Source organism: Lepidochelys olivacea (genome assembly GCF_965140295.1).
Source record: "Lepidochelys olivacea isolate rLepOli2 genome assembly, chromosome: 9".
In the NCBI taxonomy this organism is placed as follows: domain Eukaryota; kingdom Metazoa; phylum Chordata; order Testudines; family Cheloniidae; genus Lepidochelys; species Lepidochelys olivacea.
This window is the reverse complement of record NC_140419.1, coordinates 5,744,810-5,757,586: the sequence shown is the minus strand read 5'-3', so window position 1 is coordinate 5,757,586 and position 12,777 is coordinate 5,744,810. Positions and strand designations below refer to the sequence as shown.

The 12,777-nt window shown below is 69.9% G+C and overlaps 1 protein-coding gene across 10 annotated transcripts in view; it reads right to left on the bottom strand.

The window, feature by feature from the left end:
• TNK2 (tyrosine kinase non receptor 2) overlaps positions 1–12,777 on the bottom strand; it is a 78,137-nt gene that overhangs the window by 11,584 nt on the left and 53,776 nt on the right. For 8 of the 10 annotated variants that reach the window (XM_084638966.1, XM_084638969.1, XM_084638968.1 and 5 more), the window contains 3 exons: positions 12,308–12,454; positions 11,134–11,228; positions 988–1,182 (listed from right to left, as the gene is read on the bottom strand). In XM_084638966.1, coding sequence (XP_084495092.1) covers positions 988–1,182; positions 11,134–11,228; positions 12,308–12,454 — 437 coding nt within the window. The remainder of the gene's footprint in view (positions 1–987; positions 1,183–11,133; positions 11,229–12,307; positions 12,455–12,777) is intronic. The other 2 variants (XM_084638973.1, XM_084638975.1) reach the window with 1 other exon arrangement.

Below are 12,777 nucleotides of genomic sequence, written 5' to 3'. Positions count from 1 at the left end.
GCTTATTTCTTAGAGCTCAACGGGATCTACAAAACAAGCCCAGTTTGACCCCCAGTAGTTGCATCGTTTCTCTGTGTCACACACGGGGATGTAGGGTTTTTTCATGGACACACAGAATTCCAAAATGGCAGAACCAAAACTGAGCAAACCTCTCCCTGGAGCCGAGAGCGAGTGTGGGCAACGTCACAGACTTGGTTTGGAAATCTGTGAGCAACCACGAAAGGGAGGTTTTAACAGAAGCTGGAACTAACATGTATGCTATAATCATGCACAACCAACAGGGAGAACTTCCCACCTCGCTGAAATGCAGCCACCTCTGGAGTGGAGCGAGGCAGCTGTTTAACAGCTCAGAGCAACACATGGCAGTTTAGGGCCCACTCCATTAGAAGGGAAAGGGGTTCCTCAAGGACAGGCCTCCCGCCCTGCTCACACAGCGCCATGACCCCAAACTCTCAGGCAAAGGGCCCAGGGGAGCCAGGAGAGGTCTGGACACTCACCCGGCTGATAGCGCCCGATGGGGCACAGCAGCTGGTAGGATCAGGGATCCGCGCCTCCTGCTGAATTGCCAGCTCCTGCTGGCCCCTGCCCGAGGGCTGGTGTGCCCGGGCCCCTCCCAAAGCCCCAGCAGGGGCTGGGGGAGATCAGCCATGCACGTTAGTACGAAGAGAGGGGGAGGAAGTTAGATGCCACCAGTTATGTGGCCCCCATGCGGCACGATTCCTGGCATGTCCCCCTGGTGCCCAGGCTCGCTGCGGGCTCCTCAGCAGATTGTGCCTCTTCCGGGGGGCAGGGAGGGAAGGGTCGTGGACAGGGTGGACTGGCCTGAAGCCAGAGCAGACCAAACAGCCACACGGGCCCCCCACGTCCCCTCAGGCTCCAAGTCCACAGAGGGCAGGCGACTCGTGCCCCCCACCCGTCCCTGCACCCGGGGCCACGGGGAGTGGAGGAAAGGCAGAGGGAAGCAGAGCAGACGGACGTGGTTCTTACTCATCGATCTTATCGGGGAAGCCCCAGCAGTGCTGGGAGTTGGTGTCTCCATGGCCAGTGTGGATGAAGCTGTTTTTTAGCGGCTGGCTGATGTCGTGGGCCGACAGCCCTGCCACGGAGGTCACTGTGTTTCGGGGGAACTGCCCCACTTTAAGGGTCCTCTTATTCTGACCCCGCCACCAATAATTCTCAGCCCTAAGGAACAAAAAGGCCCTCGTTACTGACACGAGAAAGCGTCTAGCCATGGCCAGTGCTGCCAAGAGAGACTCGGGCTCTGGAAAGGTGAGCACCGCAGGGCCCTGCCGGGACGCACAGCCCTCCTCGCGCCGGCCAGGCTTGTCCCTGCTTTGCACCCAGGGCTAAGTGACTCACCCAAGCTCACCCGGCCAGTCAGTAGCAGAATCCGGAACAGAACCCAGGAGTCCTGAGTCCCAGGTCCCAGCTTGGACCAACTTGCCTTGCTCCCCCCACGAGAGCCAGGAGCAGAACCCAGGCGTCCTGGTGCCCAGTCTGACACGCCCTCTCTGGCCCTGGACTCCATGGGATTACTTGAGGGCAAGAAGAGCTGTGCACAGGCCAGCCAGAGGTGCGCAGGTGGGGGCGTGTAATGCCGACGGGCAGCCTGCCCTGCCCTGCCCCTCAGGCTGTCACCAGCCTAGCGGAATCATTGTACCCATTAGTGAAATGCAGCCACCTCTGGGGTGGAAGGTGGCAGCTGCTTAGCATGGCACAGCAACACGACACTGCAGGGCAGTGAAACAATAGAGGAATTTTGGGGAGCCGTGTGCCAACGCCCCAGGTGGGGTTTGGCCAGGACACTGGGCTGACGCCCAACTGCCCCAGAAATTGCTGCGGGATGGTCAATGGCCACTGCTGGTTGGGACCTCAGATTCCAATCGAATCTGACAGAGGAACAAGCAGCAGCCCTAGGACCACAATGGGGCGCTGACTCTCAGGGGAGAATGCCCCCACTGAACTGCCCCCACAGCGCCCCCCGCCGACCCTCCGCCGCTCCCCACAGCGCCCCCGCTACCGCTCCGCCGCTCCCCGCAGGGCCCCCGCCGACCCTCTGCCGCTCCCCACAGCGCACCTCCCCCGCCGACCCTCTGCGGCTCCCCACACTGCTCCCGCCGACCTTCCGCCGCTCCCCGCAGAGCAGCTCCCCCAACGACCCTCCGCCGCTCCCCGCACGACCCCCGCCGACCCTCCGCCGCTCCCCACAGCGCAGGGCCCCCGCCGACTCTCCGCCGCTCCCCGCACGACCCCCGCCGACTCTCCGCCGCTCCCCGCACGACCCCCGCCGACCCTCCGCCGCTCCCCGCACGACCCCCGCCGCCCCTCCGCCGCTCCCCCGCCACCCCTCCGCCGCTCCCCGCAGAGCAGCTCCCCCAACGACCCTCCGCCGCTCCCCGCACGACCCCCGCCGACCCTCCGCCGCTCCCCACAGCGCAGGGCCCCCGCCGACCCTCCGCCGCTCCCCGCACGACCCCCGCCGACCCTCTGCCGCTCCCCGCAGCGCAGGGCCCCCGCCGACCCTCTGCCGCTCCCCGCAGCACAGCGCCCCCAACGACCCTCCGCCGCTCCCCACAGCGCACCTCCCCCGCCGACCCTCCGCCGCTCCCCACAGTGCCCCCAACGACCCTCCGCCGCTCCCCACAGTGCCCCCAACGACCCTCCGCCGCTCCCCACAGCACAGTGCCCCCAACGACCCTCCGCCGCTCCCCACAGCGCAGGGCCCCCGCCGACCCTCCGCCGCTCCCCGCACGACCCCCGCCGACCCTCTGCCGCTCCCCGCAGCGCAGCTCCCCCAACGACCCTCCGCCACTCCCCACAGCGCAGCGCCCCCAACGACCCTCCGCCGCTCCCCGCACGACCCCCGCCGACCCTCCGCCGCTCCCCACAGCGCAGGGCCCCCGCCGACCCTCCGCCGCTCCCCGCACGACCCCCGCCGACCCTCCGCCGCTCCCCACAGCGCCCCCGCCGCCCCTCCGCCGCTCCCCGCAGAGCAGCTCCCCCAACGACCCTCCGCCGCTCCCCGCACGACCCCCGCCGACCCTCCGCCGCTCCCCACAGCGCAGGGCCCCCGCCGACCCTCTGCCGCTCCCCGCAGCGCAGCTCCCCCAACGACCCTCCGCCACTCCCCACAGCGCAGCGCCCCCAACGACCCTCCGCCACTCCCCACAGCGCAGCGCCCCCAACGACCCTCCGCTGCTCCCCGCACGGCCCCCGCCGACCCTCCGCCGCTCCCCACAGCACAGCGCCCCGAACGACCCTCCGCTGCGCCCCACAGCGCACCTCCCCCGCCGACCCTCCGCCGCTCCCCACAGCGCCCCCAACGACCCTCCGCCGCTCCCCACAGCGCCCCCAACGACCCTCCGCCGCTCCCCACAGCACAGTGCCCCCAACGACCCTCCGCCGCTCCCCACAGCGCAGCTCCCCCGCCGACCCTCCACCGCTCCCCACAGCGCCCCCAACGACCCTCCGCCGCTCCCCACAGCACAGGGCCCCCGCCGACCCTCCACCGCTCCCCACAGCACAGGGCCCCCAACGACCCTCCGCCGCTCCCCGCAGAGCAGCTCCCCCAATGACCCTCCGCCGCTCCCCGCAGCGCAGGGCCCCCGCCGACCCTCCGCCGCTCCCCGCACGACCCCCGCCGACCCTCTGCCGCTCCCCGCAGCGCAGCTCCCCCAACGACCCTCCGCCACTCCCCACAGCGCAGCGCCCCCAACGACCCTCCGCCGCTCCCCGCAGGACCCCCGCCGACCCTCCGCCGCTCCCCACAGCGCAGGGCCCCCGCCGACCCTCCGCCGCTCCCCGCACGACCCCCGCCACCCCTCCGCCGCTCCCCACAGCGCCCCCGCCGCCCCTCCGCCACTCCCCGCAGAGCAGCTCCCCCAACGACCCTCCGCCACTCCCCACAGCGCAGGGCCCCCGCCGACCCTCTGCCGCTCCCCGCAGCGCAGCTCCCCCAACGACCCTCCGCCACTCCCCACAGCGCAGGGCCCCCAACAACCCTCCGCCGCTCCCACAGCGCAGCGCCCCCAACGACCCTCCGCCGCTCCCCGCACGGCCCCCGCCGACCCTCCGCCGCTCCCCACAGCACAGCGCCCCGAACGACCCTCCGCTGCGCCCCACAGCGCACCTCCCCCGCCGACCCTCCGCCGCTCCCCACAGCGCCCCCAACGACCCTCCGCCGCTCCCCACAGCACAGTGCCCCCAACGACCCTCCGCCGCTCCCCACAGCGCAGCTCCCCCGCCGACCCTCCACCGCTCCCCACAGCGCCCCCAACGACCCTCCGCCGCTCCCCACAGCACAGGGCCCCCGCCGACCCTCCACCGCTCCCCACAGCACAGGGCCCCCAACGACCCTCCGCCGCTCCCCGCAGAGCAGCTCCCCCAACGACCCTCCGCCGCTCCCCGCAGCGCAGGGACCCGCCGACCCTCCGCCGCTCCCCGCACGACCCCCGCCGACCCTCCACCGCTCCCCACAGCGCAGCTCCCCCAACGACCCTCCACCGCTCCCCACAGCTCAGCGCCCCCAACGACCCTCCACCGCTCCCCACAGCGCAGCGCCCCCAACGACCCTCCACCGCTCCCCACAGCGCAGGGCCCCCAACGACCCTCCGCCGCTCCCCGCAGCGCAGCGCCCCCAACGACCCTCCGCCACTCCCCACAGCGCAGGGCCCCCGCCGACCCTCCGCCGGTCCCCGCACGACCCCCGCCGACCCTCCGCCGCTCCCCACAGCACAGCGCCCCGAACGACCCTCCGCTGCGCCCCACAGCGCACCTCCCCCGCCGACCCTCCGCCGCTCCCCACAGCGCCCCCAACGACCCTCCGCCGCTCCCCGCAGCGCAGCACCCCCGCCGACCCTCCACCGCTCCCCACAGCGCCCCCAACGACCCTCCGCCGCTCCCCACAGCACAGTGCCCCCAACGACCCTCCGCCGCTCCCCACAGCGCAGCTCCCCCGCCGACCCTCCACCGCTCCCCACAGCGCCCCCAACGACCCTCCGCCGCTCCCCACAGCACAGGGCCCCCGCCGACCCTCCACCGCTCCCCGCAGCACAGGGCCCCCAACGACCCTCCGCCGCTCCCCGCAGAGCAGCTCCCCCAACGACCCTCCGCCGCTCCCCGCAGCGCAGGGACCCGCCGACCCTCCGCCGCTCCCCGCAGCGCAGGGACCCGCCGACCCTCCGCCGCTCCCCGCACGACCCCCGCCGACCCTCCGCCACTCCCCACAGCGCAGGGCCCCCGCCGACCCTCCGCCGCTCCCCGCACGACCCCCGCCGACCCTCCGCCGCTCCCCGCACGACCCCCGCCGACCCTCCACCGCTCCCCACAGCGCAGCTCCCCCAACGACCCTCCACCGCTCCCCACAGCGCAGCGCCCCCAACGACCCTCCACCGCTCCCCACAGCACAGGGCCCCCAACGACCCTCCGCCGCTCCCCACAGCGCAGCGCCCCCAACGACCCTCCGCCGCTCCCCACAGCGCAGGGCCCCCAACGACCCTCCGCCGCTCCCCACAGCGCCCCCAACGACCCTCCGCCGCTCCCCACAGCGCAGCGCCCCCAACGACCCTCCACCGCTCCCCACAGCGCAGCGCCCCCAACGACCCTCCACCGCTCCCCACAGCGCCCCCAACGACCCTCCACCGCTCCCCACAGCGCAGCGCCCCCAACGACCCTCTGCCGCTCCCCGCACGGCCCCCGCCGACCCTCTGCCGCTCCCCACAGCGCAGCTCCCCCGCTGACCCTCCGCCGCTCCCCGCACGGCCCCCGCCGACCCTCCACCGCTCCCCGCAGCGCAGCGCCCCCAACGACCCTCCGCCGCTCCCCACAGCGCAGGGCCCCCAACGACCCTCCACCGCTCCCCGCAGCGCAGCGCCCCCGCCGACCCTCCGCCGCTCCCCACAGCGCAGGGCCCCCAACGACCCTCCGCCGCTCCCCACAGCGCAGGGCCCCCAACGACCCTCCGCCGCTCCCCACAGCGCAGGGCCCCCAACGACCCTCCGCCGCTCCCCACAGCGCCCCCAACGACCCTCCGCCGCTCCCCACAGCGCAGCACCCCCAACGACCCTCCGCCGCTCCCCACAGCGCCCCCAACGACCCTCCACCGCTCCCCACAGCGCCCCCAACGACCCTCCACCGCTCCCCACAGCGCAGCGCCCCCAACGACCCTCCGCCGCTCCCCACAGCGCAGCGCCCCCAACGACCCTCCACCGCTCCCCACAGCACAGCGCCCCCAATGGCCCTCCGCCGCTCCCCGCACGGCCCCCGCCGACCCTCCGCCGCTCCCCACAGCGCAGGGCCCCCAACGACCCTCCGCCGCTCCCCACAGCGCAGCACCCCCACCGCTCCCCACCAACCCCCCCACCGCTCCCCACAATGCAGCACCCCCACTGAGTCCCCACTACTCCCTGCTGACCCCCCGTCCCCCCAGCGTAATGCCCCAGCCAACCCCACACCGCTCCCTGCAGCGCCCCGCCCCCCGCTGACCTCCACACAGCACCCCCTACTGAACTCCCCCCACTCCCCGCTGACCTCCACACAGCACCCCCTACTGAACCCCCCCCTGCTCCACAGTGAGGACTGGAGCCAGCAGTGCAGAGCGCCCCCGTCTGAGCCCCACCCCTGGCAGCGCAGCATCCCGAGCATCACGCTGGGGCCAGTTCCCGCAGCGCAATTCCCCCGTAGTGCCAGGAGGGGGTGCCGGGCTCAGCACCCCCCAGTGGAGTGCGCCCCCCCAACTGGCCCACCAACATCACCCCGTCCTCAGCAGCAGCCCCACAAGCCTCCGGAGGGGAGTCTCGGGGGGGAGGACACAGAGCCCCTTGTAAAGCTTTCCAGGCGGGGGCAGGGGTATTGTCAATGACAGGGATTGAAGCACCCCCCCACCCCCGCAGATCCCTGGGTCCCTCCCCCGGCTGCTGAGGGAGGGGGCGCCGGGATCCCCGCCCAGGCTGAGCCTTGGCGTTTCCTGGAACTACCTGTGACTCACGGCAGGCCCGACTCAGCCCTTTTCCTGTTTACCTCTGAGCCCACGGCTGGTAGCCCTGCCTGCCGGCCCAGCCCCGGCTCCGCTCCGGGGCCCAGGATATTACTCAGCACCGGGACCCCTGAGCAAGCTGCTGGCACCAGCGCCTCCTCCCTCGCCTGGGGGGGCTGCTCCCCGCCAGGGCAGCCCTCTGCCAGGCCCCCGTGGCTCTCCCCGCTCCTTCTCCCCCTCCATCACCCCAGCCACCTCTGCTCCCCGAGGGGCCAGTGCCCTGTGGCCAGGAGCCCACCCCTCTGCTCTGACACCCCCCGCTGGGCCCGTCTAGTGTCCCCCAGCCGGGACGCTGGGCCCAGCCCCGAGGGTGCGAAGTTCGCAGCCCTTCATGTTTAATGCTGGGGAGACAGGGGGGCCTGCACACTGGCCCAAGCAAAGGAGAGAACCTAACGGGCTTTAAGGTAGGTCCTGCTATATTAACTGGGGGTCTATTTCCCTCTGTGGACTCTGGCTAGGAGCAAATGAGTTTAAAGTAGGTCCCACTGTATGTACAGCCTTCCAGGGCTTGTGGGGACCATTCCCCTAAGGGATGGAGCAGGTCTGACAACGGACAAAACTCGTGTCATGCAGCTAGCTGCTGTTCTCCCCTCGGGGACTCCCTTTAGCCCTACAGGCTGGTAGCTTCTGATTATCATATGGCAGAGAATCCCCAAAGAGAGGCAAGCGGGTGGGGGTCAGTTATCCCACCATTCACAAGCAGGGAAACTGAGGCACAAAGCGGGCAAGTGGCTTGTCTAAAGTCACTTGGCAAACCAGCAGCAGAGGCAGGACTAGAACCCTGGTCTCCTGGCTCCCAGTCCCGTGCGCTTCCCACTAGACCCCCCAGCTTTGGGCAGGGAAGGCCGGCCCGACGCACACGGCCACAGGGAATGGCGGCCGGTTGGGAGATATCTCCCAGCAGCGGCTGGTTTCGAGGCCCTTGCAGCACACCCCTGCGGGCAGCAGCCTTTCCCACCCCGCCAGCCTCCGCCTGCCGCAGTGCTGGGCCATCTCCTGGGTCCCAGCTCCCCAGGGCACGGCGGCAGGTGGTGCACGAGTGACCCCCAATACCGAGCCCGTCGGGCCTGGCCCGAAGCTCCCGCAGCTGCAGTGGCAAAGCACGAACTGCGCCTGTTCGGGCTGGTGCTTTGGGAACAGGACGATGCCACCTGCTGCCATCCAGGTTCCCCGATTCCCCACGGTCACTGGTCCGAACCACCGATGCCAATGGTCCCGTGGCAAAAGCAGCACTCAGTGACTGGCATTGCAAAGATGTTTCCCTTCCCCCGTGTCACTACTTCACCCTTCCCGCCGCCCAGCATGGCCCGCCCCTTTCACAGGGGAAACTGAGGCACAGGTGGGTTGAGCAGTGTGCCTGCCCCCTGCTCCCCCAGGGGGTCACTGCAACAAGAACACAGACCCTCCCAGTCCTGGTCCTGGGCTCTGTCCTCTAGCCCCCGTGGCCTCTTTCACAGTACACGCCAGGCCCCCAGCCCGCGCTCACCTTAGCCCCCCAGACCCTGCCGCAGCAGAACCCCAGCCCCAAGCCACCGGGCAGTGGCCCTGCACAGCCTGCCTTTCACCTCAGACGGGTCCGTCGGGTCTCCCAGGGAACGAGGCGCGCGCCGAACCGGCTCCTCGCTGCAGGCGGGCAGCCCAGCCGAGCCCCGCGTCAGGGCCAGCGTGCTCCCGGCGTGTGGCCCAGAGAGCGTCTGCCTGAAAGTGGCTAAACCCGCCAGCTCCGGCAGCTGGAACGGCTCAGCCCCGGCCCCAGACCATGATGCAATCGGGGCGGCGTGCACACACTGGTTCTGCATTAACTACACCCTCCGCTCCGGCTCCGCTGACGAATCCCTCCCTGCAATTAAACTGCCAGCCCTCGTGCAAGAGTCATCGCCGGTCCCTAAAGACACACAGTCCTGCCTGATTCATCCCCTCTGCCGTGACGAAAGGCATGGCCCCCGCAACACAGGCTGCTGCCCTCGGGAGAGCCCGGGTGGGGTGGGATCCCCCTCCTCGCTCTACGAGAGGAGCAGGACGGGAGACTGCAGGCTTGGATTCGGGGGTGCTTGCAGAGCTGGAGGGGAAAGCTGGCAGGATTCTGTGTCTACACACACACACACGTGTTCCCGCACAAACACCCCCTGGGTGGGATACCACCAAACACACTGCGGGGCTTTGCAGTTAGCCATGGCCCTTGGGCTGCACTCTGCCTGTCTTGGAGCAGGGCCCCCTGGTCCTGCTGCCCCCCCCATGCTGAGACCCTCTGCACCTGGTTCCGATTCTGCCATTTCAGAGCCCTCGGCCCCTCCACCAGCCACCTTGCCCAGCCCCCCAGCCTGCCCCCAAAACCCTTCGCTCGGTCCCGAGAGCTCAGCACTTCTGGAGGGTCTCCAGATGCCCTGTCCTCTCTCCAGCCCTCCGCTGGGGGGCCATCTGGGAATGAAGGCCTGGGATGTGCAGCACCAGATTCCCTGGCATGCCCAGAACGCCCAGGGATGGGGGCTCTTGACCCCTGCCCCTTGTGCCAGCACAGACACAGGGCAGCGTGGGGCCAGAACAGCAGCAAAGCAGATAGGAAGCAGGAGGCTCCTGGGAATTAAAAGATCCCAGCTCTATTCCGGTCACGATCACCACTATGTGCCTCAGTTTACCCACACATAAGCCACCGATCCAGCGCGCAGGGGGCTTGGGGCATCCAGGACCCTCCACGCTAGGGCTAAGGAAGGAGCAGCTGTTCTCTCCCCTTCCCACCACCGTTGCTCAGTTCTGGGAAGCTGTCCCAGTTTACCCCTGGCGTGGCTTCCCGCTCCAGGCGGCTCAGATAACTGTGAGCAGCGGGAGTGGCCGTGGGGGCGGGGGCGTGCGTGCCGAGGGCAGCGCTCCGGCTGCTCACAAGGGAGGGCAAACTAACAAGTGCAGCAGCACCCAGGGAAGTGACTCACCCAGGGCTGCGGGGGACAGACAAAGGCAAAGGCAGAGCAGTGGCTTGCAGCATGTAACGGGCGGGAACGGCCCTGGGCACCAAGCCTCCCTCTCCGGGCTGATCCTTCAGCTCCCTGGCCGAGGGACAAGCCCCGGAGACGGGCGGGGCCAGTGCCGCTGGGACGGTCTCTGACCTGCCACTGCAGGTGCTCGCAGAGACCCTGGGGCTCGCTTCTCAGGCACTCGGTGTGCAGGGCACGCAGGGAGTGGGGTCAAGTGGTCAGAGCAGGGGCGCCGGCAGGCAGGACTCCTGGGTTCCAGTCCCAGCTCCGCCACTGACTTGCTGGGGGACCATGTGCGTAGCCCTTGCCTTCACTGGGCCTCAGTTTCCCCATCTGTGGCAGACGGAGGATCCTCGCACTGGACAGCTCTCCCCACTCTGGAAGGGGGTTGGAGGACTCAGCCCCTTGCCGTGCACCACGTGGCCCCGGCTCCCGGTCCTTAGCTTAGCTGCCCGTCACCCCAGCCCAGCAGTGCCTTGCCCCGAGCTAGCTGGGAGCAGCCGGAGGGAGAGGCCCAGGGCAGCGCAGCATCACCCCAGGGATCAGGGCGGCCGAACCCTGCATGCAGACAGCGCCCAACGCAGCCTCAGCCAGAGCTTAGCACCTGCAGCCCCCTGCCCCTCCAGCTCTGCCATCGCCCCTCAGCCCCGACCTGCAGCCCCCCTGACTCCCCAGTTCTGCCATCGCCCCTCAGCCCCGCCCTGCAGCCCCTTGCCCCCCCCCCAGCTCTGCCATCACCCCTCAGCCCCCTGCCCCCCCAGCTCAGCCATCACTCCTCAGCCCCAACCTGCAGCCTGCCTGCGATTCCAGCCCTCAGCCCTTGAGCAGACACAGCCTGTCATGGCACCCGACGCAGCAGCCTGGGGACACACAGAGCCGGGGGACTAGGCTGGGCCGTGCTCCCTGGGGACACAGCTGGGGTCAGAAGCCAAGTCTGGCCAATGACAGGCCAGGACCCCCCATCCAACCACGGGCACTCAGCGCATGGAGGGAAGGGGGCTGATGGGAGCAGGGGGCGGTGGGGGGAGGCGCTGGCTGTGGAGCCGCCCCAGGGAAGGGGGGGCTGAGAGAAGCTGGGGGGGGAGGCAGGGGGGACGCCGTGGAGCCACCCCAGGACTCTCCAGACGATACCTGCCCTCGATGACTGTGATGACGTCGTTCATCTGGATGTGCAGCTTCTCCGGCTCCTCCACGTCCTGCAGGGCTCTCATGTCCGTGGGCTGGGCCTGGGAAGGCAGAGAGCCGGGGGGTGAGGGCTGGCAGCGCCAGGGTCCCCCCAGAGCCGTCCACGTTACGGCTGGGCCTGACCCACCCCTCAGGTGAGAGCTCACAGCAGGAGCCTCTGCCCAGAAGGGCTCTGTTGCGATAGCCAGACACCCTGTTGCGATAGCCAGACACCCAGATCCAGAGTCCTGGGCCCCACGTGGCCAGGCTGGTGACAGGCCAGGAAGCAGCCACTTGCAGGAATGGAGCCAGCTGCCCCAGCCAGCCCGGAGCCAGGCAGCACCCTTCCTGCCCTGGCTGCACGGGGCCAGGCTGCTCGCTGAGCACAGGCCACCCCTACGGCCAGAATCTCCCCGAGAGAGCTCCTAACAGTGAATCTGCAACGGGGCCTGCTCCCTGCTCTCACCACCAGGCCACACTCCCCTCCCAGCGCCATGCTGAGCAGGGGAGGGGAAGTCTCCAGGCCAGAGGTGCCCCCGGTTGGGCACCGCACGCTCCTTGCCAAAGGCCCACGGGGTGCTTGCCAGCGGCCAAGTCAAGTCTGTCCCCCACCAGAGCTGAGGCTGAAGGCTGGGGGGAAGGCAGCGCAGCCTGGCCACAGCTTCCATATGGAGACAACGGGTCCAGCATGCACCTCTCCCCGTCAGCCTGGCCGTGCCCCCCCTGGGGGCACGTCACTTCCCCATTCCCCCCCCAGCTCTGCACAGCGCAGGGGCCTGGCAGGGAGGGGCAGAGATGGGGGAGCTCTAGGGCTCCTTCCAGCTGGCTCAGCCAGCACCTGTGGGCCCATGGGCCCCACTCTGCACCTAGGCCCAGGGCCTCCCGAGGCCCCAGACTCCCAGGAAACCAGCGGGGCCGGGCCCCGGAGTTCTGAGCAGCTTGGCCCGTATTTGGGCTCCCACAGGAAGGGGCGCAGCTGGCAGCACTGCTGGCCGTCGGCGGCTCCTCCGGCAGGAATAGGATTTGCAGGGGCTCGGTGCCTGGCGCACAGCTCCAGGGAGGACACCTAGGTCGGGTGGCACAGAGGGGCATGGACCCACGCAAGCCAGGGCCAGCCGCCCCTCCGCCCCCCACTGCCTACCTCCAGCAAAAAGTCGCGCAGGGCCACGAAGGTGGGCCGGTCCTCGGGCTTGTGTGCCCAGCATTGCAGCATGACATTGTAGATGTCCTGAGGGCAGTCCTCGGGCCGTGGCAGCCGCTCGCCCTCCTTGTCAATCTTGTGGAGGATCTGCGGGCATGGAGGGCAGAGGCCGCGGTCAGGGTCGGGCGGAGCAGAGGGGGCTCGGGCAGCCATGGCAGGGGGCTGGACGGGGTCACACCTGGCAGAGGCGGGAGCGGAGACTGGCCAGGCGCAGGAGGAAGACTGCCCGACGGGGGCTTGGTCGAGGCGCTGGCAGAGGCCTGAGGCTTGCAGCATGTAACGGGCGGGAACAGCCCTGGGCACCAAGCCTCCCTCTCTGGGCTGATCCTTCAGCTCTGTAGCCGAGGGACAAGCCCTGGGGACGGGTGGGGCCAGTGCTGATGGGACGGAGGCCCGGCCCTCCCCATCAG